This window comes from Heliangelus exortis, chromosome 1, assembly GCF_036169615.1.
Source record: "Heliangelus exortis chromosome 1, bHelExo1.hap1, whole genome shotgun sequence".
Classification (NCBI taxonomy): Eukaryota; Metazoa; Chordata; class Aves; order Apodiformes; family Trochilidae; genus Heliangelus; species Heliangelus exortis.
This window is the reverse complement of record NC_092422.1, coordinates 112,979,499-113,005,764: the sequence shown is the minus strand read 5'-3', so window position 1 is coordinate 113,005,764 and position 26,266 is coordinate 112,979,499. Positions and strand designations below refer to the sequence as shown.

The 26,266-nt window shown below is 39.0% G+C and overlaps 1 protein-coding gene across 1 annotated transcript; it reads left to right on the top strand.

Annotated features, from left to right (window-relative positions):
* The first annotated feature begins 996 nt into the window (after positions 1-996).
* On the top strand, positions 997-23,568 carry ATG3 (autophagy related 3). The gene is made up of 12 exons (XM_071759307.1): positions 997-1,172; positions 3,791-3,832; positions 6,854-6,903; positions 8,074-8,144; positions 9,318-9,425; positions 11,395-11,444; positions 13,417-13,498; positions 13,921-13,955; positions 14,713-14,868; positions 15,531-15,658; positions 21,555-21,623; positions 23,287-23,568. Exons 1-12 carry the CDS (start codon positions 1,101-1,103, stop codon positions 23,366-23,368), a joined length of 945 nt encoding a protein of 314 aa, XP_071615408.1. The 5' UTR covers positions 997-1,100; the 3' UTR covers positions 23,369-23,568.
* The last annotated feature ends 2,698 nt before the right edge of the window (positions 23,569-26,266 follow it).

Below are 26,266 nucleotides of genomic sequence, written 5' to 3'. Positions count from 1 at the left end.
GGATGTCCCTTAAGAGCCGCGACATCCGTTAACGGCCGCAACGGCTCGCACTGTCCCACCCCAGCGGGGCCGGCCGGAGCGCTGCACCCCGAGAGGGCCCGGGGGGCTGCAGGGAGAGCGGCTTCGAGCCAGGCCCCGAGTGCCGGCTCCGCGGAGACATGAGAACACCCACCTCGCCGCGGCGCCGGGAACGCCGAAGCTCCGGTGACCGCCGCCTGCCACGTCGCTGCCTCCGGTCGACGCGGGGCTGCAGCCAGGAACGCAACCGCGGCCACACGGGGTGAGCCGGGCTCCGAGACGGCGACAGCCGGTGAGCAGCCGGCGCGTCCAGGCGCACCTGCCACACGGGCTCCGGGGGAGACCGCGACGCCGCGCTCCCTTCTCACCCCCGCTGCACGCCACCGGCGCCCATCACCAGGCCCGCAGGAGCACGGACAGACCCTCGACGTCGCGTACAATGCTCCCGCCGCCACGCCGCAACCGGATGCGGTGCGGTGCTGTGCTGTGCGATGCGGTGCTGTGCTGTGCGATGCGGTGCTGTGCTGTGCGATGCGGTGCCCGGCTCCACCGGCCTCACCTGGCGGGGCGGTGCCCTGCTGCCCGGCAGCGCGCGCCCCCTGCCTGCCCTCCCCACGCCGCCACCCTACGCGGGCGGGCGGATGCGCGCCCCTTCATTCTCTTTGACAACCGGCCCCGCCCCGCCCCTCTCCGCCGCTCCGGACACGTGACGGCGGGGAACGGGGCTCCTCCCCCTCAGCGCTCTGCGCCGGTCCCGCCCCTCACGTCGACGGGCAGGAGTCCCCACCCCTCTTCTCCCACCCCTCGCCCTGCCCTTCCTCCCACGGGGAGCAGCGGCTGCGGCCTCTGGCAAGGGTCCCGCCCCTCCCCGCGCAGCCGCATCTCCGCCAGGGCCGGGCTCCATGTGCGACGTGGGGTGGGTGGGGGTGGGAAGAGCAGGGGGAGGGGAGGGGGCTGGTGTCATGTGATCGGCGGGGCGTGGGGGTTTGGGCGGTGCTGTCGGGGCGGCCGCCACCGCAGGGATCGTTGGGCGAGAGGCGGGGAAAGCGGTTGTCCTCCTGGCGGGGCCCGCCGGCAGCAGCATGCAGAACGTCATCAACACGGTGAAGGGGAAGGCCTTGGAGGTGGCCGAGTACCTCACCCCCGTGCTCAAGGTGCTGGTCCCAGTGGGGAGGGGTGAAAGGAGGGGAGGTGTTGGCGCGCTCTCCCTGCCGAGTTGGTGCTGGGGCGGCCGTGGAACCGTGAGCTGCCGGGGTCCCGGCCTCCCCTCCGGGGTGTCATCCGTACAGCGACCCTGCCCACCCGGTCTTTATAGCTGGGCCTTTCCCTGGCGTCCCGGTGGGGTGTGAGGGGTACCCGGCTTCGCTTTTCTAGAAGCCGCCCAGCGCTTAGCTTGTCGTTCGGGCCCGAGGAACCGTGTCGTCGCGGCGGCTTTGCGCAACCGGCGCAGCGTTCCGAGGGCCCGGTGCTCTCGCACGCCTCTGGGGAGGTTGTGTTGGGCAGCCTTGTGGCGGCAGAGCCATTGGCCCTGATCCTGCACCGGGGCGTACGGGTTGGAGGGAAGATGAATTCGAGTTAACACTCCCTCAGGGCTGGGTGCATTCTCTTGGGAGTTGAGGGCCTTCAAAGGCAGGGGGTTGCTGGTCCTGCTAATCGAGGAATAGCTTATTTGTTGCTCATTATTAGTGAAGTAGCTTAAACCTGGCTTGTGGTATGTATTGCAATGGTTGTTTTGGGTAAGAGTGTAGCCTCTTCGGTTCATGTACAAAAACAGTCACATCTTCGTTGCAGGTGTAGATATAAAGTTATGTACTATAGCTTATTTCAGTACTATATTAATGCAAAACTGTGTGCACTGAAGTAACTGTGAAGAGTAGAAATGGGCTACTTGGTTCTCAAGAGTGAACTGTAACAGTCTGCTTATAAGGGTGGGCACCATATCTGTTTATAGTTCCCACTACTGCTTTTTCAGGTAGACGCTAATTGTCTTTTTCTGCAGTTGTTAGACTGCATCTCATCTTCAGTCCCCCATTTGCAAATACTTTTTAATGTAAAGCCCAACTGTGTGTAAATGCTTAACTTGTCAGCAGTTCTTTCTCTATGGATTTTCATGATCTTCTGTTTTTGAAAAAGTACTTCTACTGTAATTGTTTATGTCAACCTCTCTGCCTGTGCTTTTATGGTGTGATCTATCTGCCTGTCCTGTGCAGGCTAGATCTTTGGGTAGAAGACAGTGACATTTAATTATTAATTGAACTCGTCCCTCTGTGGTATATCATATGCTCTTTCCTTGATAGTGAACCAGCTGACCAACAGGACATAGGTGGGTTGCAGGAAAGTTGTGACATGGAAAGGTGAATTGACTTGTTTACCATAGTGCAGTTGCTATTGTACAGCTGGTGTAATAGTGGAGTAGTTCTTCTGCACAGAAGTAACACTGGGCTGAGGCAGAAGTAGAACTGCCCACCAGTGGGAAGTGATAATATTATATGTATATGGACCTTTTAGAAGGGCTTGAAATAAATACTCCAACTAGATAACTTCAGGAAGAAACTAAACATAGGTCTCTCACCAGCTCATATAGCACAGAATGTACCAAGATGCTGTTTACTCTCTATTTACAGCAAGCTGTTTATTCTCAGGGAGCAGAGGATGGACAGTTTATATATTTTCTTTACAGAATTCCAGAAACACCAGTTTGTGCCTGTTGCCTACTGCTTAGAGTTCATGTTGAGGTTAAATAGCATGTTATTTCCATTGTGGTGTTGCATAGTATGTTACTGAGAGTTCTCAGTTTTTCAGCCATCCAGATTGCTAAATTAAAGTTGTTTCAGTTCTTCACTGCATGAAGTTACTCGATAATTGATAATGCAAAAACTTGAAAGGTGAGCCATGCTATGTTTGAAATGCTTTTGTTTGTTTGCTTTTAAAGCAATTCTTAGGATAGCTCTGGTCCCAGGGAGCAGTAGGTTTCCTTGGTGCTTGAGGCTTTTCTAAAGAAAAAAAAAATTGAGAGAGAAGTCTGAAGCAAAATACTCTATCTTTGAGTATGCTAAAGATGTTGTATCCTTAAACTTAACAGATGCCATCTTTAATGAAAAAGTACACAATTCCTTCATGCAGAGCTAAATCATGATGCTGCTTGCCATCTATTCTCCATAAAAAACATGAAAATAAGAGAAAATAAAAATTGTTACCATGGGATGCAAAAAGAAGACACAGAAATGGATACAGAGAAAGTCAATAACCATGCGTTTCTGCATAGCTTTTCCCTACCACAGAGAAAAGTAGGTTTGGTCATTAATTTCGTGACCTGTCTTAACTGCAAACCCTCATATTTATGCACTGCAGTGCTGCTCAGTGCTTAGAACAGTCCCAAGGTCCTGACTGAGAATTACTGATTCCAGCTGGTTTTCTCTCTTACTAGGGATCTTTACCTATCACTATCTTTATTTATCACTATCTCTGTAGTGCTGGGGATTTTCTTTATTGTTGCTATAATTGGGTGGATTTAAAAAATTACTTAGTATATGTGAGCTTTTTCCATAGAACCCCACATTCTGCAACAAGTAATTTTGTTGGGCACTGCGTTATAGGATATGTTGATAGGTTGCCCACCAGCCCTGGTAGAGATTGCACTCAAGCTGATTGCCAGATCTGTGGACAGAGCTAGTACCAAGACAAAACTAGAGCAGATGTTTGTCTCACCAGTGAAGTGGGGTGCTTTGATTTGCCAGCAGTTCTCAAAATTTCTAAATTTTCTTTATTGCAGGAGTCCAAGTTTAAAGAAACTGGAGTAATTACACCTGAAGAAGTAAGTATATAGAAACTTTGAAATATATTTTGAAAGCAGTGCTAAATTTTACTCAAAACTACTGTACTGTCTTCATCTCAAACAATTTGTTTTTGCCAATTAATAATTGCTTTTTGAAACAGTTTCCACAAAGTGGAAGGTCTGAGTGGCCTTTTTACACTAGAGATGCAGATCAAAAAATTCTCTCGAGATGACACTAGACATCTGAATGTAGGATGCCTTTTTTCCTGTATTATGTCATGAAAAGCTTGCAAGGGAGCTCATGCTGGGTCAACAGCTCTGTTTCAGCAGTTCAGGACAAAAACAGGATAATACTGATTTCAAAGATCTTTCCTGCAAGCAACTCGAAGGGGAGCATTTATCTTGGGAACAGTCTTTGCTTACCCTACTTTTGGTTCCTTCCAAGGCACTGTCTAAATCATTACATGTTTGTCCACAGGAGGTATCCAGTGATTGCTATTTTTTCCCTCCTCTTCTCTATAGGCTGCTTCAGGCTGGTTGTATTTTGGATTGCTACCAAGCAGTTGTAGTCTTCTAAGGAGTCTGTTACAAAGAGAAGCCAACAGGACTTTTTCTAGAACAGCAAAAACACTTATTGTGCTGTGTTCTTTTGACTTTCCCTTTCTGCATTTTCTCATATTACAGTGCTTTCTGCTCTGAAAATACCTTGTCTTACAGAGGTGTAAGAAAACTGTATTAAGACTGCTAGGTAGAAATGAAAGAAGAATGAGGCAGAATGCACAAATGTGAGTAGGAGATGGAACAAATGGTGACTGTTGCAGATAGCTAATGTGGACAGAAGAATTTTTCCTACTCTTGGTACCTACCATTTTTCTCCTGCATTGCATGGCAAGCAAGCACTTAGGCTTTCTGTGACTGAGAAGAGGAGCGCTCAGAAAACAGGCTTAGCAACATTGTATTCTGCTGTTCTGAGAAACGTGTATGTGTGTATGAATGTTTAGATCATAAATATATTATCAAATATATAAAGCAAAAATAACAAACTCTAGACAAATGTTCTACTAAAGCTTAATCCCTTCTTGATGTATGGGAGAAAATTTTGCACTAGTACTGAAAGAAAAGGTACTTTCTATAGAATGTAGCAAGAACCCCACTATGTTATGATAAGAGATTGTGAATAGTATGTATTCCTTGCATAAAGGTAAAGCCTTCAAAGCAGTAGTGAAGGAAAACAGTTGTACAGAAAGATTAGTTTTTGGTAAATTGACATTGGACTGGAGCATGGATTTGCTGATTGTCCCTTTGACAGTCTTTCCTCTTACCTGATGATTTGGGTTTTTATATAGTAGTTACTGCTAAAGAAGAATTGAAGTTATCTATAATGATACTAGGATGTTATCTTTGAATGAGTTCAGGTTTTTTGGGTAATAAATGTCAGTTTCACTGTAGTTTAGTCTGAAGCACTATTTTACAGAATTTGTGGATTTCCTGTGGTATATCTCTGAAAATGAATAAGTTAGCTGTAGGGTGAGGCTGACTTGTTAACCAAACTAGTTAATACCTCAGAAGGATAACACCTGTTTTAATTTTATATTTAAGTACAATCAAGCTTAAAAATCACAATATTTTTTTAAAGTTATCCTTACATTGATCTCTTGTCACTTTTGCAGTATTGCTTCAGGTATGAGATAGCATTAGTCCTTGAGAAATAGAAAGTGAAACCAGCTAGATTAATTATGTTGCCTAAGCTGAAGCAAATGCAAATGACATTTCAAGTATTATTTTAGGGTTTTGCATCTGTTAGACCCCCAAAGGGCTCTACATTTTTTCTTCATCTTCAATAATATGTTTCAAAATCAGCTCCACAGTGTTGTAGTTCCTTGAACAGAGAATTTTAAATAATTCTGGAGTTTCATGTGTTACTATGTAAAAGCTAATTAAGGGGAGGGTTTACTGTTTTCTTTTAAGTGAAGATTTCATTTTTGCTGGAGAATTTTGCTGGAATATAAGTGAAAGAAAGCACTTTTGCAGAGATTAAATCTGTTAATTTTCAGTGCAGTGCACTGTTTCAGTGCAGTGTGTGTTGTGGTGTTTTCCACTACAACGATATGCCTAATTTTGGAGGACAGGGTGAGAAAACAGCTGGCACACTGCAAGCCTGTTTTGTCATGCTACTACAGTTTTTGGTCAACCAGGAAGTACATTTTTGTAAATGCCATTTTCAGGCAATAAAACAATGGTAGCAACAGGTGTGCTCTTCATTTTTGAAAGTAACTGTTGCAAAGACCACATAAATAGCTGCTCTTAAATTTAAGTTTGCCTTCCTCAATTTGTGTGTATTAAAAAGAAACCCTGTGGGTTAGACTTTGCTGGGTGAATTTTGAGTTTGTACAAAAGTCTATCAGGACAAGATCACTTTGATACAGTGATGTGATTTTCTAAAAGCTTTTATCTCCAATAATTAGAACAAGTAGAGTGAAGATTTTTTTAAAGTTATTTCTTCAGAACAAAGTTATGCATAAGTTTTTCAATGTACTCAGTACTTGGTTATCCTATTTAGTTAACATCAGTGGTGACCTATCATAGTGATGATCATTACTTTAAGTGTATACAATGTCAGTCCCACTTCTTGCTGCAAAATCATTTTGAACCCTGGAGGAGAATTAATTTATTTTACATTAAGCTCTTCATCATCTTTGTAAAACTTTGAAGAGTGGGAAATAAAATAATTTTCTTCATCACAAACTGAACTGTATTACTGGGTTAATAAGCCTTTTCTGCTTGTTAGGAGACCAGTATGTAATACCACAGCTTTTTAAACTTGAACTGAATTTTCTGTTGTGTTTAATATGCATTATCTTCAGGTGGAGTGGATTTAGTTGCATTTTCATGGTTAGCTGAAAAATGGACTTGAAAGAAAGCATCAAACTTACATAAACCAGTACTAATTACATAGTTAATCAAAGGAACGTGCAACTGAAATATTAATATTGAGGAAAACTGAGATTGTTTCCTTAAGCTGTATTTAACAGTCCTGTAATTTTTTACATTCCTTAACAGTTTGTTGCAGCTGGAGATCACTTAGTTCACCACTGTCCTACTTGGCAATGGTAAGTAAAATGAAAAGAACTTTAGAAAGCTGGCATCCCTATGATGTGTTTTCATTGGATACATGTCTCAGAATAGTATGCAGACCACTGCAGTACAACTTCTGTTTTATAAAGAAGCTGTTTTTAAGTCAGGGAGAATTAATTTAATACCTGTGTAGCAGTAAATGAAACAAGGAATTTTGAGGGATTTTTTTGTTTATTTACTTGCTTCCTAAGGCTTTAGAGAAAATAAGCTCATACATATGGTGAATGCTTTCGGTGTTTAACTACTGTAGCAGTATGTCTCCTTGAGCTTGTCTTGGTGATTGAAAAAGCAAAGGCCATGTGGAACTGGAATTTTTAGGAAGTGGTTATAATGGGTATATTTTAAATAAGCATTTGCTAATTAAATTTGTTCAGGTTGGCCCACATCAGATCATTTTGTTTAGTCTTTTTCCTTGGAAATCTCTTATCTTTCATGTAAAATAAGGGTGACAGGCAAGTGCTTCTGCATGTTTTACTGGTGTCTTATACTAGGGCTAGGGTTAGGGCATTGTCTGTGCAGTTTGTATCATCGAGGTTCTTTATACTGAGTTGTGAAGAGCTGAAGGAGAAATTGCTGTGCCTGAAGTACTGTTCCTGGTCTTTTTACTGTCTCTTTCAAAGAAAGCATCATGTTGCCTCTGGTCTATGTGCTAGCAGTTTGGAACAGGTTATTTAAAATGTTACTCTTCTAACCAAAAACCACTGAAGGTGAAAGCAAGTGCTTAAGTAATGTGAGCTTAGGAAAGATAACCTTTGGTGACAGTGGGCAGATTTTGTATTTCTAGAGGTCTGTTTCTTACTTTTTCTGTTGCTTTTTTCAAACATGTGGAGCTATATTGTTACTGATCCTAGAAAAATTCATATTCACTAGATGTCAACCTATTTTTGCTTGGCCATCTCCAGGTAGAGGTAGAAAGTAATTTTTATCCATAACTCCATAGTCTAGGTGTGGCCAACCTTTTTGATCCCATACCTATATTAAAGTCTTTGTATAGGGAAGAGTAAAGTCATAAGCAGATTCTGAGAACAGCTCAAGTATATAAAATGTTCCTGATATACGTTGAAAATAGAAGAGTTCTTTTGCTTGCAAATCATCAAATTCTCAATGATTCTCAATTCTCTTCTATGATTCACTTCATTTTACAGGGCTTCAGGAGAAGAACTTAAAGTCAAGGCATATTTGCCAACAGACAAACAGTTTTTGGTAACTAAAAATGGTAAGACTGAACTTTAAATATGTGTGCTTAGGCTTGATAGCATGGTTGACTGTTCTGTCAGCTCTGTTGTTTGTCTGTATTGACAGGGAAAGCAAATATCTTTCAATACTGCAAAGCCAAAGCATCCAAAGTGTATTGCAGGGTTGAATTTTATGCTTTGGTTTCACTTGCTGGGTTTTGAAGTCTTGCAGTGCACTATCATGTGAAAATGCTTACAGTAGTGTTAAACAGACTTTCCTGAGATGGTCCTGGTGGCTGGATGGCCAAGTAGTCTACTTTGTCTTTTCCCCCCACTTCCAAGGTCAGTCATTGCTCTAGTCCTTCTAGATCACATTTCAAAATAATGTTTCCTGCTGATGGTGGGATATTGACCTTACCAAATGATTAAAAGTTGTGGGCTATTGGTGAGGCCAGCAGCCAACCTACAAACCTCATTTTGGAAGTCTTTGAAGGTCTTTTCTTCACTGTGACTTTCCTGATCCTCTTCTCCCTTTCAGAAAGTTCTATGAGCATTTTACAAATTCTGCACTTCATACAACAGGGTGGGGGTTAATTCTTCACACTAGTAAAAAAGAAGCATTAAATTAATTAATTAACTGTTCTTTCTTTGACTATTTCCAGAAAACTCTACTTGACTGGCTATGTAATGGATATTATTGAAGCTATTCTGAGTAACACATTAATTCTAGCATAATCTAAATTTCTGTATGTTAGTTTGTAAATAAGCATACCTTATTTATTACATAAAATGCAATGTTTTAGCAGAATTCTAAAGACAAAAGGGTTTGGTAAAATGATAAATAGTTTGTGTCCAGCTGTCAGCAAATGGATGGGAAGTCTAAAGAGACATGGTAAGTTGATTCTTCTCTAATCTGTAGGAGTTTGGATGAAAGGGCTAAAGGAGTTTGGATGAAAGGCTAAACGTTTAAGGCCACAGCAAGTGTTATACTGTGCATGAAATAAAATAATTGGTATAACACATCAACTGTGTTTTTTTAAGTCAAGCTTTTGCAATAGAAATATAGCTTTAGGATTCCTTAAATAATGATGCATGGGAGATGACCACGTGAAGCCACGTTTCAGAAGGCTTTCTAGGATAATTTCTTACTTCAATCTGGTTTGTACAGAAATGGCTGCATTAATTTTTATTTTTTTTTTTACTATTTTTTGCAGTGCCGTGTTACAAAAGGTGTAAGCAGATGGAGTACTCGGATGAGCAGGAAGCAATTATAGAAGAAGATGATGGTGATGGGGGATGGGTAGACACTTTTCACAATGCAGGTATTCAAAGTCTTGCTTCAGACTTTGGTTCCAGAAATCTGAAAGATTTTCGGTTTCTGCTCTTAGAAAGTAAAATTTTTTCTTATGTATAGATGGAGTGTACTAGTATCTAATCTGGAGTAAGTAAGTTGCATTGCCAGCTTCCTTCTTGATTGCTATGTTGAGTGCTCAGGTGTTTAATGGTATGCCTGTACATGCCTGAAACAGCCTACCTTTTAGAGATGTTGACAATAAATTATTTCAGTATTCTTATATTAAAGTTTTGAGAAGTTATTTTAAAAAATCAGCTGCATAACAGATCATTGCTTATTAAGGAGATCCTGTGATGTGAAGAGAAAGCTGGGTTACATTATTTGTTTGAATAATATGCTCTTTAGTAAGATAACATATGAAGCACATTGAGATCTTTATCTTAATTATTTTCTTAATTATGACCTCAGCTGACTTACTTATTCCAGTGTTTCCCGTTCTGTTGAACTGGAATTGGACTGAGCTAAAAGGAGCTACTGTCTTAGTGTTGGAGGTCACTGGTGGAGAAGGTGTCACTAGAAAGAAAGAAAATATTGTTAAATAAAGAGATGAGTGTGGGAGATGATGCCTTTCTTACACTGAGTTCTTAAATGAACTTGTGTTTATGAAGAAGTATAGAAGTTAGTGCTGATATAAATGTCTTGTTAGCTTTTCTAGCAAAAAAGCTTTTCTTAGATCTTGCAAATCCATTTGTTCTTTTCTAGGAATTGGAAATTTTATTAATTTTAGTCTGTTCCTTCATCTTCTATCATGCATTAATATAATTCTTTCTTTCAGTGATGTTTTTTCACCATTTCCAAACCAAGAACATACTCCACTCCGTTTATACTTTATTTGCTGTAAATTTTTGTTTTTTGCTGTAAAGCAGAAGAAATTCTTTAAAAAGTTCAGCCAGGCTGAGGAGAAAAAGAGTGGGAGAAGATGCCTTTTTATTTTTTCTATAGATGTACATTTTTTATCTCTGACAATTCTTAAATATATCATAGTTCATAACTGAACACCCCACACCAGAGAAATCATTTGACATAGCTTCATCATATCTCTAATTCAGAATGCATTTGCCATCCCTTCTGTGGATAGAATCATCTGCCATGTTTTTCCTTTCAGGGTTGACTGGTTTGGGCACCATGCTGTGGTAGCACAACTATAGGACTCTGACTAGACCAGACCTGGTCTCCAGCACCTGACAAAGAATATTAAAAAAAAAAATGTTTCTACCCATCTGCCTAGATTTTCTTTATAACACCACTCTTTTTATAGGAAGAAATGTATGTAAATTATCACACAGCCACTAAAAATACATTGATTCCAAGCAGCATTCAGCTGACATTCCTTTTCTCTCAGCAGTTATTTCTGATGAGCAGTTACTTAATTCCACAGTCTTTCTCTATTATGATGCAATTTATTTTCAACTGAAGAGTTAATTAGATGAAAGTACTGTGTCAAAACAGAATTGTCATGTATTATGAAGACTACAGGCTTGGAGCTGCAGTAAAACTAGAATACTAATGGGAAGGAACTCAGGAGTTGATCCTACTGTGGTCTGGGATGTTTTTTACACCACATTGCACCCCACTTTCTCTCAGCTATAAGCATTCAGTGTTCTGCTATATTATGCTTTGTCATGAACACCTTGCTTTCAAGATGCTCAGAAATACCAAAAAATGCATACTTTGCTCATGAAGTTGAGTTCCATTATTATGACACGAACACCTATCCTAAACTCGCTTCTGTGCAAAAATTCCTTAAAATAAAAATAAAAATTTCAGTGTTTCATCAACAAATTTTTTATGACATGCATGAGCAGTACTGTTGTGTTCCGTGCTACTTTTATGTTACTTTTACCTTCTTCTTATACTACTTTTTAACAAAGAAACAAGCTGGGGGATATTAGTTTGTTGGGGTTTTTTGTAATGCATACTTCTTGTTCAATTAACAGGGATAGTGGGTGCAACAGAAGCAGTGAAGGAGCTCACACTAGACAGTAAGGTAACTGTTTCTAAATTTGCCTCTTCCTTTATTACAGTACCTAAAGCTAAGAGAAACCTGCAGCAATCTAGCACTATCTGTGGAAGATTAAAATACAATTTCTCACTAGGTGTATTGAAGATACACATTGACCTTCAGAGCCCATGATACTCTATTCTAAGTATAGGCATCTCCTTATTACTGTGTATTTCCTGAGGCAGTGTTCTTTTTGGCATGTCTTTAGTCAGTGTATTCTTGTGCCAGACTTCTACAAACTGAAAATTAAATTCTGCTTACAGTGATATCACACCTTTGTCTGATGTTTGTAGATAACAGTGTAAAGATTTTTATTTTTTTATGTGAAAAAATAATGTGGGGATATAAGGTAGTTCTTCCTTATCTTTGACAACTACAAGCAGAGTTTTAACACATTTGGGTGTTAATGGGCTTGTGCCCCCAAGTTTAGAAGTATTAAAACTGTTTAAGTGTGTATATCTTACAGAGTTATCAGTTTCTGCACCAGTTTCCAAAAAGTCACTCTGCAGCAGGAGCCAGGTCTGAAATTTTGGTCCTTGGGAAGCCAAGAGCAGTTGAAAGTACCTGCAATGGCAATGTGCTAGCTAATACGTTTAAGAAATGTGGTGAAAATCGCACAGGTGCAAAATACTTTTAAAGATGAGTTGGTTGTTAAAGTGGAATTCTGTCTGTGTACTATGAGAGTTTGTCATAACTTGCAAGTACAAAGCATTGCATTCTAAAAATCAGGGGAAAAGAGGATGAGCTGCAGCATGCTACCACATAATTTTAAACAACTCAAAATGCTGCTGATACAATCAACTGTGAAATACATGTATTTCAAGTGAGATCATGCTGAAGATAGTAAAAATACTGCTTTTTCACAAGTCAGTAACAAAAGGGTAGAAGAAATGCTCTAATGAATACCTAAAAGAGATCAGTACTTTTGTGAAGCACAGTACCTCCCTGCGTGCTATTGTTATGCATAACTGTCATGTTATGACTTGGATTTGTATATAGAAAAACCTTGCAGTACAGTTATTGTAGAGTACGTAATTTCTGGACCACAGGTCCAATTCAGAATGACAACTCTTTTTCTGCTAATGTTCTATTTGCTGAAGCATTTCACAAATTAGCTTACTGGTTTTGGTGTTTGTGTTTGTGGGGTTTTTGTGTTTTGGTTTGGTTTAGTTTTTTATGAAAGACACACCAGCCATCTAATCCTTACAATTAGACCAGCTTCTACTTGGTAATCATTATTTGGAGAATCTGCTTAAGTCTTCATGAAACCTGCATAAATCAAGACCTTCCCCTTCTGAATTACACTGGGGTCATCTTTCAGGTTCAGATGTTGTGCATAGGCTTACAATGCCCAAAAGAAAAAGTTGGCTAAGGGCTTTTGCCATATTCATTTCTATTGAACTGTGCTTCCTTGGACAATGATACCAAGATGTGGTATCTTTTTGGGATTCTTGTGTTTTAAAGTTATTATGGAATAAGATGACTCCCTTAGTCATATGGTTTAGTTTTAGGTAGTCCTGTGAGAAGCAGGGTGTTGGACTTGATCCTTCTTATGGGTCCCCTCTGATTTTATGGCAACTGCTGCACAGTTGATTGTGGTGAGTCTCAACCTACATGTTTAGGCATAGCTCTTTAGTCAGTGCCTTTCATTTGAGATATGTGGGTCTTTTGAAAAGGAATTATGGGCTGCTTAACACCTTGTTTATTCTTTGTTAAGGAGTCAAATCATTCTAGATTACAAAGTCAAAGGTGACCTTTTTAGTGAATTTTTAATGTCCTACTAGGCCTTTGAAACTAAGCTTGATTAATAATCAAGTGTCTGAGGTTAGTATAGTCCCTCCTAATATTGCAGAAATTATTTTTCTGGTTCTCTTTATGTATTGACTTAAATTTACTGGAGCTTAATAGCTTGTATGTAGCAGTCTTTAAAGTAGTGTTTTCAATTTAAATTCTAAAGGATAATATAAAAATACCAGAACGGTCAGCATCTTGTGAAGATGATGATGATGAAGATGAAGGAGAAGCTGCAGACATGGAAGGTATTTCCTTAAATTGGATGAGACATGCTTATGCTTAGGATCTTTTGTATAGTTCATTGATGAATGTTTAACTTGTGGGCTAAAGCCTACATAATGCTACTGGCTGGAAAATTAATTTGCATAATAGAACTGATCCAAGCAAGTGTAAATTAGATACTTATCCCAGCTTCCTTCCTGCTTCATACCTACACTTAATTTTAATCTGCATGCTTAAATCAATTTAAAGATTATTCATTATGTACTTAGTCTTGGTCAAATGTGTATTAAGAAAGGTATGGTATAGTCTAGTATGGGGTCTGGGAAGTCTACCTGATAAAACATCTTTAGATACATGCAGACTTTTTGAAAGGAGTTGTTAATGAATGAGAAATATGATGACTAGCTATGAGCTGAACACAGAATTTTATTAATCTTCTTTTCAGAGTATGAAGAAAGTGGGCTATTGGAGACAGATGATGTGAGTGAACAATTCTCTGTTTTGTCTGTTGCAATGCCTGTAACTAATATTAGCACAAGGAAAGTGAAAATAATGTTAATAAATACTGGCATAACAAGCTTGTTATGAGCAGTGGGATTACTGAGCCTGATTTTCTATGGATTTGTCTCCGCCAGCCTGCTGCATCAACCTGACCTCTTAGGTCCTCAAAGATTTTTGATCACAGTAATTTTTCTATTTTGCTGATCCTTTTTGCTCTCCTTACACACGGTTCTGTATTCATAGTACTTTTTCTTGAGGCTTGTATTTGAAGGATGAGTGGCTCATAGGTTCAATAGGTTACCCTGATGCAACAAACTGTTGTGAGAGAAAAGAGGGCGTTATTAATTGTAGTACTGTGTTAAGGTCTTCATGAAACTGCATAAACTGAGACTTCTGTCTTCTGAATTTCATTGGAATTGTCTGTTGGGCTGAACAATTACTACTGAAAGAAGGGAGAAGGATGTGACAATGTAGTTGCATGCTTCCTTAAGAAATCAGACTTTTTTTTTAAAAAATCTCTACCAAAAATAAAACTGAAAACCACGTGGTGGGAGTGAAACTGATACTCCTAATTAAGGATAAAAACAAAACCCCAAACCCTGTGGTTTTTTCAATTCTCATTTAAGAACATTAATTTCAATTTTACATCTTTACATCTTTTTGTAACTACTTAGGATGGGAAAGGAGGGAACCTGAACAAGACTATACTAATGTTGTAATTTTTACCTTGAACCAGGCAACACTGGACACAAGACAGATTGTAGAAGCTAACAAAACTAAAGTTGATGTTGGAGGGGAAGATGCTATTCTACAGACTAGAACTTATGACCTCTACATCACATATGACAAATATTACCAAACTCCAAGGCTCTGGTTGTTTGGATATGATGAGGTACAGCGGCGGTGTTTTGGTTTTTTTTACCAATTCTGTGAAATTTGGCTCGCTGTGTTAAAGAGAAAGTTATTTTGTTGCTTATTTACAGTAGAAATGCAAAGGAAAAAATAGTGGGAAAAAAAAAAAAAAGCATTACAAAGTCAGGGTTGCAGACAGAATTCATGGTAGTTGCAGGAAGTTGGACCAATTTAACTGAGTTTTACTTGGTAGCTGAGCAGATTTGGAAGAAAGGAAATCCATGCTCTATTATGAGTTTCTCTTAATTTTGTAGAGCTAGTAATAACCCCAGTAAACTTGATCAAGTAAACAGGTGTTTGTTTTCATGACCTTCAGAGGGAGAGGATTAGATAAATTGCTCTTCCTTTTAATGACTTAAGTGGCTTGAGTTGAAGTTAATTCAAGCCTACAGCTCAAAGAGCTAGATGTTCTCAAGTATATTGACTACAGAATTCTCCCAGTATATTAAAGCCAAAAAATTGTATCCTACTCTCTTCCTTATAGATTTTAAAACACTTGATTCTTTCAGTGTGCCCACAGAAATGTTGTATATCAGATGCTTATAATTTATGATGCTTCATCTGTTAATGTTAGAATCTTTTGCTCCTCAGCAGTTCTTTGTTAGTAATACTTTTATTCCTCTGATCCTTTTTCTCATATAGCAACGACAGCCTTTAACAGTAGAGCATATGTATGAAGATATTAGTCAAGATCATGTCAAAAAAACAGTGACCATTGAAAACCATCCTCACCTTCCTCCACCTCCCATGTGCTCTGTTCATCCATGCAGGTATGTCTTTGTTTCTGGGCTGATTCAGCATGCAGACACAAGGTACTTCAGAGGTCTTAGTAAGGATTTATTTCAGGCTTTTTGATGTATTTCCACTGTTGCTTGCCATGGTGTTCTGCTGGCTTCTGAGGGAGCATGCAAGGAAAATATCAGCGAGTCTCTGAAGTAATTCCAGTGATCGCTGCTGCAAGTGCATTCTGCTGTTAGAGCTGCTTTCTGTCTGCACAGCTTCCTTTTCCTTCACTTCTGTATGGACTCCAGAAGATGGCAGACTGCTAGAACTCTATAAAAGAAAGTTCTTTTATACTTTCATTTGCTTCTTTTTCTTGAAAAGTAGGAGGATACATTATACTTTGGGAGCAGAAAAAATTACTTGAAGATAAAATAGTCGTTTTACTCTGTAATAACAATATTCTGCTCCCCTAGAAATTCTTGAAATTTTACACTGATAAGTAGAGGTCCTCCAATTGCCACACTGAAATACTCATTGAACACAAGTGCAAAACACACTTGTGTTTTTAGGGGGGTTTTCTGTTAAGTTTTCCACATTTCTTACCTAAGACATAGGGAGGCTGTAGTTCCACTAAAATATTTTTCCTAGGTATTTGAATAATGTCTTTCATTTTGAATGTAAGCCCTGACATCCTTTTAGGTGTCTAAGTGATACAGAGCCTGTATCCTAAACAGCGTAACCGTTCATTCTTGATAATATGCAGTTCTTAGAGATGTGAATTTGTGTTATCTTACCTCTCTTTTGAAGAGAGACACTTTGTAGTCTCACATATGCTTAAAGGGGTAATCTGGACCTTTTTTTAAATCTTGTAGTTTTTTTGATTTAAGGAAGCACTTCTGTGATCCATGTCACTAAGTGAGGTGTCAAATAACCAGCTTGTTTATAAGCTTGTTATTTTTACAGACTCAAACCCCTTGTTTCTGGCTTAGGAATTATTTGATCATAAGATTACTCTTGGAAAAGGTATACCATTCTGTAGAGAAACAGCAAGGGAGCTTTACTTATAGTAATTTGACTACTTTTGATATTTTTGAGAATATTTATTTGTGGGTTTTGTAAATCTGTATCTCATGTTTCTCCCAGTTTATAGTATTTTAACTACTGCTTTGCAACAGTCTTTGCTCTCATTAGGCAGTCAGGCTTATATTTAGACAACACTGACTAGAAAAGCTGTTGTACAGGTATGAAGTAGCTTTTTCCCTGGTTTAGCTGTCTTGTAGAAAAATTTTAAGCTTTATCCCATCATAAATTATTGAATATTCTGAAACCCTTCAGCTTTGAAAAAGGCAGCTGTGGGGGAGGGCGTTACAATTTTGGTGATCTTCATCATAAAATGGCACAGAATGTACAGTAATAAATGTTCGGGTTTTTCTAAAAGTACTACTGGTGGCATTGAATGCTACTCACTCAGAAAAAGCCCTGAGCTCTACATGCAGCATATAGTTTAAATATTTATTTAAGCAATAAAATATGTTAAAAGTTGATAAAAGTGAAGCTATCAGAATGCTTCAGAATCACAAAGTCCCTGAGTTGCATACTGTTGGAAATGTGTTACTTTGGGGGAAGTGTTTCTAGGTGCTTGCTCTGACCTCTTTCTTGGACATGTACTCTAAGATAATAAGCAGAATGAGGTTTGATCCAGTAGTGTTTCCTTGTAACTAATATAAACATAACCAATCTTAATACATGAACCTGTTAATGACTTTGCCTGTTTTGGTGTTTGCTGTCTGTAGTTTTGGATGAAAAGAGAGATGCAGCTCTCTTGTACAACTGCTGTTTTTGAAGGCGTCATGTGGGATGAATGCAGGAAGGCTTAACAGACTGAATCATTAGGAAAATGATTAATAGGAGAGAAAAAAGTCTGAAGCCAAGGCCTAATTTTGTGTTTGCTGGAAGCCCTGCTAGTAAGTTTGTTGGGAAGAAGCTTCTGCTCCTGCTTGATAGATGCAGGCAAAGAGGGCATGCTCAGAAGAAACAAAGATGACCACGTATGTAGGCATGACAGACCTTGTTGACTAGGTAGTCCTAAGAGTTTTATAGTAGGCAGTAGCTACAATAGAATCTGCTTAATTTTGCATGCACCTTCATAGAGTAAGAACCAGCATAATGCTAGTCTTGGGTTGAGAGCCTTGTGTTCATGTTTTCACTTCTTCCTCTGAAAACAGTGAAGTGCCAGTGCCTTTGTTATGTAATCCACAGCTACACTGGAAGAAATGGTTTGTATCATGTCACTTGTTCCAATTAGACTTTTAAGCATGAAAGAAAGAGATGGTTGATAATCACAGTGAGACAGATTTGTTGGTAATCTTAAATGTGGAGGAAACTGTCTTGTCCTTCTCAGAAAGCCAGTCTTAGTTGACTGGCAACTGCTTGACTTTGGCAGTGTTTGAAAAGGTTATCTTCAGAGTGAAGAAAAAGACTAACAGCATATAAAAAATGGCCATTAAATTATGTTTTCTTAGTCTCCAAGGTGAGATATTCTCTTATTTTTTGAACTGGTAAGGCTGACAGTTAACAGGCTTATGAGGTGAAAAATAATAGCTGAAAATGTTTTTTCTTAATTCATCTGGGAAGTACCAGTGTTTTGCTAGTTCTGCTGCTGTTGCTTCCCTGCATGTTAGAAGAATTGTGTAATATAAGGTATTCGGATGGTCATAAACTTACTTGTGATGTGTATGTCCCTGTTCTGCGTCAGAGAAAGGAAAGAATTGGCAGTCTCATACTGCTGTCAGCTACTTGAGATTGGTTCTATTTTGAGTAGTTGGTTGAAACTGTTCATCTTGCAGCTTTGCTCTAAGGTCTTTTTTGTCAGCATTTTTATGGTAATAGGAGGAAAACAGTCAACTTCCTCATTAGTTGCTACAAGCTGATTTAATCACACTTCTCAGCTTTTTCATGTGAGTGTTATGAAAGGACTAGCAAACTAGTTAACTACTGAACATTTAATTCCTTGCACTAATTCTTACTTGTCTCTGTTTCAGTAAATGGTTATAGGCTTCTGGAGGTTTTTTTACTTGTTCTGTACTATATATGTATCTGCAGGGAAGGTGACTAGAGGCAACTGTAAAGATCAGTGAGTTGTCAGTCTTAAGGGTACCTGATTATTACATATTCTGATTGTTTCTCCTAAGAATGGTATTTGTGGGGTTTTGCACACCTCTCTCCTCTATCAGCAGTTACAGACACTAAAGCAAATTCATGGCTGTTTATTGCCTTGAAAGTACACTGGCATTTTACCCTGTATTATGGAAGCTTGTAGTTGTTGTCCACTACACCATAAGCCCTGTGGGAGGCCTTTTGTCTCTATGAACTGCAAAGGGACAGGAAGTGGGGGAATGAATCCTTTCTGGTATTGGGGTTCTTTTTCCCTATGTGTCAGGAAGGCTTTTATTTTTTACTTTTCTGATGGTATATCTTTTTCTTCCAGCTGAAACTCAGACAATGTCAGTATGTCGGGTGTGCTAAATTCCAGTGTAAAATTAGTAGCAAATATTTTGAATGACAGCTTTGGTCACTTGCAGTGAAGGAGAGGGATTCAGCTGGAAAACCATTATGTCTGATGATAGCATAAAAGGCCATCTAATCAGTCTAAGAAATCAGCTTCTTTCATCTTCATTAACACATTAATATATGGTCTTAACTCTGTATATCTCAATTTATTTTCAATAAGAACAGTATTTCTGTTTTGGAATACAAATAGTAACCCATTTATATTACTTGAACCACCTCAAGTGTTGGTTCATATACCAGAAAGTAAATGAGGTGATTTCTAGTAGATATTTTAAGTGTGATCTGTTTGATAGTTCAAGTGGTCCACAAACAGGTCCTGGAGCAGGCATTGGTGACCATGTTATTTATTTAGTCATCTCGAGTTAAGTTGCTTTAGGATATTAGGATATTAGGATATTTCATATGGTATTTCTCCCAAAGTTACCTTCTTTCCATTGGGTGGTATACATGCTTCCTATTAGTTCTTCAGAATTTTCTTAGAGAAACTGGTAACAGGAAACTAACTTTTGGAAGTTCATAAAACACCTGCAAATTTTTTCATAAGTAACTGTAGGACAGTGAAAATTACCATTACCATTTCTATTATGGCATATGGCATTGTGACCATATGTCTATTAATCCTTAGAGAACAGAAAAGAACAACTGCCATTAAAGTGCATGAAGTTTAGTCCCCATCCTGTTAAAGACTTCTGATGGCTGTTGAGTGACCCGTATTCTGTGCCAGTACAAAAAATAGTCCACTGTATGGACAAGGTCAAAGCTTAAGTTTTGACAGTGTCCATGTTCCTATATAGAAGCATCTGGCCTTGGCACCTGATCCAGCATGTGTTCTGTAGGGGCATCGTGAGGATCCAGAATTGGAATCCACTGGGAGGCTTTAGCTGATTTGCAAAGACCAACAGCACAGCAAATGACAAATGCTGACCTTTAGTATTTCCCCAGACTTCGTGTTCCTGTTTACAATGTGTCTTGGTAACTTTGCAACAGCTTCCTGCTTGGTGTTTGCTGTCTCGGGGAGCATGGTTAACATTGGAGGTAACTACTGAGTGCGTGTTACTGGTCAGCTATTTAGCTTTGCATCATAGTATCAAACCATGGTCAGAAAGTTATGTAAACTCCGCTTGCCACTATTGGTTCTTTCCAGTAGACACATGGGTTATTTAAACTGCTACAGTTAACTGGCTTGCAGTGTTGAGTAGGTGCAGGTCCATAGCCCTATGTGACCTTGCTGATAAGGATTACCTACAGAATCATGAATTGGAAATGAAGTCTAGGTAAAAGTAAGATGAGTTTATACAACCTTGGAGTTTTTTACGTTGAAAATAAATAAATAAAACATCAGTTATCCATACAGTAGTGCTCCCCCTCTGATTTTGTATGCTCTTCATTGCCTGAGCTATGGGGAATTAGAACTGTCCTGAAAACATTTCCATTACTTCTGAACTGTAACTGGTCATGAAACTGGTCATTTGTAGTCTTTATTGAGATATTCACAAATAGACTAGACAAGGTGCTGAGCAATTTGTTCTGTTTTTCCTTTGAGCAGGAAGGTGATGATGACTTGTGCCTTCCATCCTTGGCTACTCTGTGATTCTGTGTTAGATTCCTGGGGTCAGCTTTGTGCACAAATGTTTGTGTAGTTCATAGTAAGTCAGGCATGTCATTGACAACTTAATGTCAGAACAGAGCAACCTGAGGAAATATTTATTCTCTCCTGTAGTGCTTTACAATAACAGTCACAAGAGAGAAGCTGCTAGCTTAGAAATTGCTGATCTGACACAGAACCCAAGTTACAATTATAGCCAGAGAAGATTTCCATACCCAAGTCACTCCAAGAGCAACAGTTCTGAATTTCTGCAGGGTTGGTTTAACCTGCTTTTCCTAGAAAGCAGTTGTGTGTTTGATATCTTATAAGCTCTACTAATGTAAGAGTGCAGCAGAGGCAACTAAAGTTGCAGTAATTTTTAAGCATCTTTTTCAGGAGTCATCTGGGAACTTCTTGTGGCTTGCTGCTGGTGAGGATTACCTTCTGGGTATTTACCTGGTGGCTTCTGTGGCATTTAGCAATTAACAATTGCAAGCAATATATATTAGCTCTCATTATAGTGCTCAGTCTACACAGGAGTACAGAACATTTTTCTCTTTCCTTGTGACTGTAAGGAGCTGGTAAATGATGTTAATTTGTCACTTAATATTCACTTTCCATTATTACTGAGATATTTTTCGTTTGTAAACTGAAAACTTCCCCTTGCTGTTTCTGAAGCTAACAGTCCAAAACTGTTTTAATTTGCATAAAAACTAGTATTAATGAGATGAAGAAAGAGATACTGTTTCCTTAAAATATTTTTGTTGTTTCTGATCTGTTTTTCACAGGCATGCAGAAGTGATGAAGAAAATAATTGAGACTGTTGCGGAAGGTGGGGGAGAACTTGGAGTTCACATGTATCCTTTTTTTATTACTACACGGTATTCCTTGAGATTTCTTGTAGTGTAAGGAGCTGTTTATTTCAAGATTCCTAAACCAAAATGCAATTGTCTGTGAAAGTAGTAACCAGCTGTTTCTGGCAGTGCTTACTAGAGTTCTGGTATGAACTCTTTCATGCAAACAGTCTTAATGCTTTTGGGGAGTAGGGGAGGGTAGCAGAATTAACAGGAAAAGTAGGTAGAATTTGAAGGGGCAGGGCTGAGCCCTTGTGTATAGGGGTGTGGAGAGGTAGCTGTCAGTGTGAAACTGGGATCCCAGTCTAGGACAGTGTCGGAGTATGAGGATGGGAGGTTCATAAACTGACAAGAGTGTAATTTTTTTCTCTTGGTACAGCAGCTTCTGTATTAGATTTGAATTTGAGATTCATTTCTGAAAGGTGTGTAGAGGTGTCATTATTCTCTACTCTTCATGAAAGCACTATCTTAGTAAAACAAAAAAACAATGAAAATTACTGAAACGGTTCTGAACATAAATATCAAAGGCCTCAAACTTATTTTTCTTTTAACAAGGTGACTGACCTCAGTTATGCTTTGTAGTGATCTGGCTTTGTGATGTGTGCTTTCTGACTGAAGTAACCTCCATGTTAGAAGCAAGCGAGCCCCTTCAAAATAGTGTTCTAACAGCTTTTGCTGCTATCAGGTAAGAAAGAAGGGGTTACTGAGCAGCTGTAGGCCCTAGATCAGTACAATTCTCATCTGCTGTATGAGTTGAGACTCAATTCATGCAGCAAGCAACTGAAACTGAACTGGAAAATAACATTTCCAGTGAGATACATCGAGCGTCCTACTTCTCTATTAACTATTCTATAGTTAGGAATAACTTCTTTTCAAGACGTTAATTACTTTTTTTGCTATGGCTAAACAAATTGAGGGGGATTTAACATTAAGTTTCTTCCCTTATTATACAGTTTGTGTGTCAGGATATGGTCGATGGGACTGACATGCTAAATTAGCAGGTTTTACTTCTGTCAGGTATCAATGTAACTTAATTATCTGTTGAAAGTAGGGATCTGTATTAATTTTTTCAGTTTGTTTGTCTGGATCAGTCCCAGATGGACAAACACTGTAGTTTATAATTATCCAATATAGTCCAGACTGCACATTCAGGCCCAACATGCATTTGAAGGTATATGCAAGGGAGACAGCAGAGGTCTCCTCCAAAAAGACACACCTCTCAGCTTAGCAAAGCCAATCTCTATTTTCCTTTATCAACAGAGATGAACTCTTTCAAAGGATAGTTCAGAGCAGGAATCTATTTCTTCTTCTGAGCCACTGAAACACTGAGGGAAGAGCCTGCCTTGCCTGCAACTACAGGAAGGTAGTTAGAGATTACCCTTAGTAGGTGCAGTTCACTTTGGCATTTGGTAATAACAAAGTATGTCAGTGGGGTTATAGGTGTTTGTGTGGTGTTTGTAAGATCTGTTGAAAATAACTTGTGGACTTAAGACAGAAGGGTCATTATGTTTGGGCAAATATCAGATGTCATTTCCAGGGTCCTGCTGTATTAATTTCTTAGTCTCTAACTGTACAATTGCTAGGTGTTACAAGAAATGCTGTTGAGCAGATCATTGAATGTGACTTCTGCTTTGTTTTAGCACATTTTCCTTAACAAGAAACTCAGGTACCTTCTTATTTTCTTGAAATTTGTACAGGCAGTCATTCCAACGATAGAATATGACTACACTAGGCACTTTACAATGTAACTAAAATAAGAGATGTCCTCCTCTAATTATCAGATCTTTTTTTAAGTAACCCATCCATGTGACTTATACAACATTATACACAATTTCTGTAACTAGCCTTTTATCGAGTTGATGCATTAAAATAAAATGTTCCATTACCAGCCTTTTTAATAAAAATCTTTGTGTGTAATATAAATAAATCACTTTCATTCCTACACAGACACTGCATTAAGAGGTGGGATTTTTTTTCTCTGCAATTCTTTCAATTTCCTTTCAACAGAAGACTATTTTTATCTACATTGGAAACTTAAATCTGTTTTCCTTGTAGAAGCCTAATGCATTTGGCTTCATTGCTGATTCCTGAAAATGTGAATTTAAATTGTTTTCCTCCTCACATTTACATTCACATGAGAACTATGTGTTTTTTCAGTAGTTGTAAATGTTTCCTCTAGATAGAGGAGGATTTTGAAAGCTGAAAGAAAAGTGATCATCTTGTGAGGAAATTTTGACTAAATCTTGAACTAAAATAGCTGTAACTAACCAGTCTTTGAAAGGTGTTTTGAATTTACATTTGAGCATGGCTTGTGTTTTGAGATGGATTTTTTTGGAGACAAAGGAGGAATGTTAGGACAGACATAGTCTTCATCTTGTAATAAAGGCAAGAACAGTCTTACTGACAAAGTTACAGCTTGACAGTAAAGGGGAGGAGATTGCTATGGCAGAGGAAAGTTCAATCTTGTCCGCCTGGCTACACTAACTGGTATTCTAACAGCATGGTTCCCCTTTCTGGGTAAATATGCATGGTGTTGTTTATGAATTAAAATACTGGAGATGCATCAAGGCTTTAGCAGCCACTTTCTGCCCTTTAAAATGTCAGCTTTTTGTTAATGAAAGTGAGAGGTTCATATATATAGACGAACCATATATATATATATATATATATATTGTTCACTTTAATTCTGTATAGCTTTTAGGATGCATCTTTGTCTGCATTCTGCACTTTAACCTGAAGTTGGATGTTTTATTGACAGATTTTACTGTTGGGTAGGAGGGTTGGTCCCTGTCTTGTCAGCACTGGTCCCCATCCTGGCTGTCCTCTGTACCATGCTGCTACTTGCACGAGAGCCTGTGGTGAAGTTCTGTGTACTATGCCTAAATTGTCTTTCCTCTTCTGATATCTAGATTCACTTCCTCTTTCTTGGACAACATCTTAAGCAATGTCTGCATAAGTGAAAAGTAATGCTAGCTGAAACCTGTTAAAACTTAACCACACCCATGAGTCATGCCATAGGGTTCTTCCCTATCGGACTAATTTCAAAGACGTTTTGGGGTTTTTGGTAACAAAGGAAGTAGCTGTCCTCCACCCAATAAATAGGGGGGTTTGGAGGGAAGCAGAAAGGGAATATGGCTTAAAATAACCATCAGTGATGTCTTTTGAAACATCCTTCTCCCTAGAAGGCATATGTTCTTCAGGAAGGTGAATTAGTCTTTTCGCTGGTTTCCAGTATGTTGCGTTAACAAATTCTTCTTTGTCAGGCTGTTGGCAAAAGTAAGTGGCATGACTGTATTTTTTTTAAAGTATAAACTGATGAAAGCCTTTTTCTCCAACCATAAGAGAAAAGACAGAGGAGAAGCAGAACTGAAGAAAACTTGCCAATGACTTCCATCAGCACCATGACAATTATTGCTTTATGGCATTTGTAGCTCAGAAATACCTCACATCACAAAACCCAGATCTCCGTGACTAATGTGTGGTGTGCTGCTTGGCAGGGTATCAAAGTGGCTGCACCTGAGCAAACAAATGTAACCTGGGTACACTTGCAGCAGTTGTACTGTATGTTAATGTTTTTCCTCTGTTTGGGACTAGTACTAAAAATTCCTATGTGGAATATTGACCTATATGGTCAATAGTTGTCTCAAATAACCATCTGCATCAGAGTATCTCCTGAGAAGTCCTGCTTTGCTGGAGTTCCTTCTGAACATCTTGCAGTACTTGTGACTCTTGCTTCTAGATTTCAGCCTCTTGATCTTTGAGTCCATTCTAGTTTACAGGTGCTGCATACAGTGAAGATGTTGGTGAAATTTTGATTCCACCGTGTGAGGATTTTTCCACAGAGAATGGATTATGGTGTAAAGGGTATAACCTTATAGAGATCGATAATAACCACCTTGGACTTAAGATACCTAATGCTCAATTTCAATGAAATACTTTGAAAACATACGGAAAAAACCTTGCTTCCAATAAAAAGTATAGAAGAAAACATCAAAGCAGTAACTTCCAAGCAACACTTTGAAACTGCACTTCTGTATTTAGTCTTATTTAGTCTGTATTTACAAGTCTAATCAGAGTCTAAGCTGTAAATAATGAAGGGTGGAAATAGCGTTAAAGAATGAGGGGAGTGGAATTTCAATTTTGTCCTTCTCTGGCTGCATTTTTAGGTGTGGGAAAAGAGGTTGTTTAACCAGCTTGCTAACAGCCTGATCCATTACTTGAGAACTGGAATGCCTTAGATGTACCTGTAAGTCCGTAGGGACGGATGTAATTTAGTGTCTTAGGCTAAAAACTTTTACTGATTTCACATTTCTTGCTGGAACATGCCTATTGGAAAATAACCTTGTCTGCTAGCAACTATACAAGTTGTTCAGTCTACTTTGTATTCTAAAAAGACACTTAGGTGTAGAAAATACAACTGTATAAATGAAGTTAATTCATTTGAAGTACCATACCTCTTGTTGGAAGTAGGTATGTTTACAGTTATTTCTTAAGAGCCTCACTATTTTGATAATCCACTTTTAGTTCCCACAAGGATTCCTGATAAAAAGATACAAGTCTTCCATAAAAAGATGTAAACTCTTGCAATCCTGCGTGACTTGGTTAACAGTGTTGTGCACACTGGTATTTTTACCACTTTTATTCTC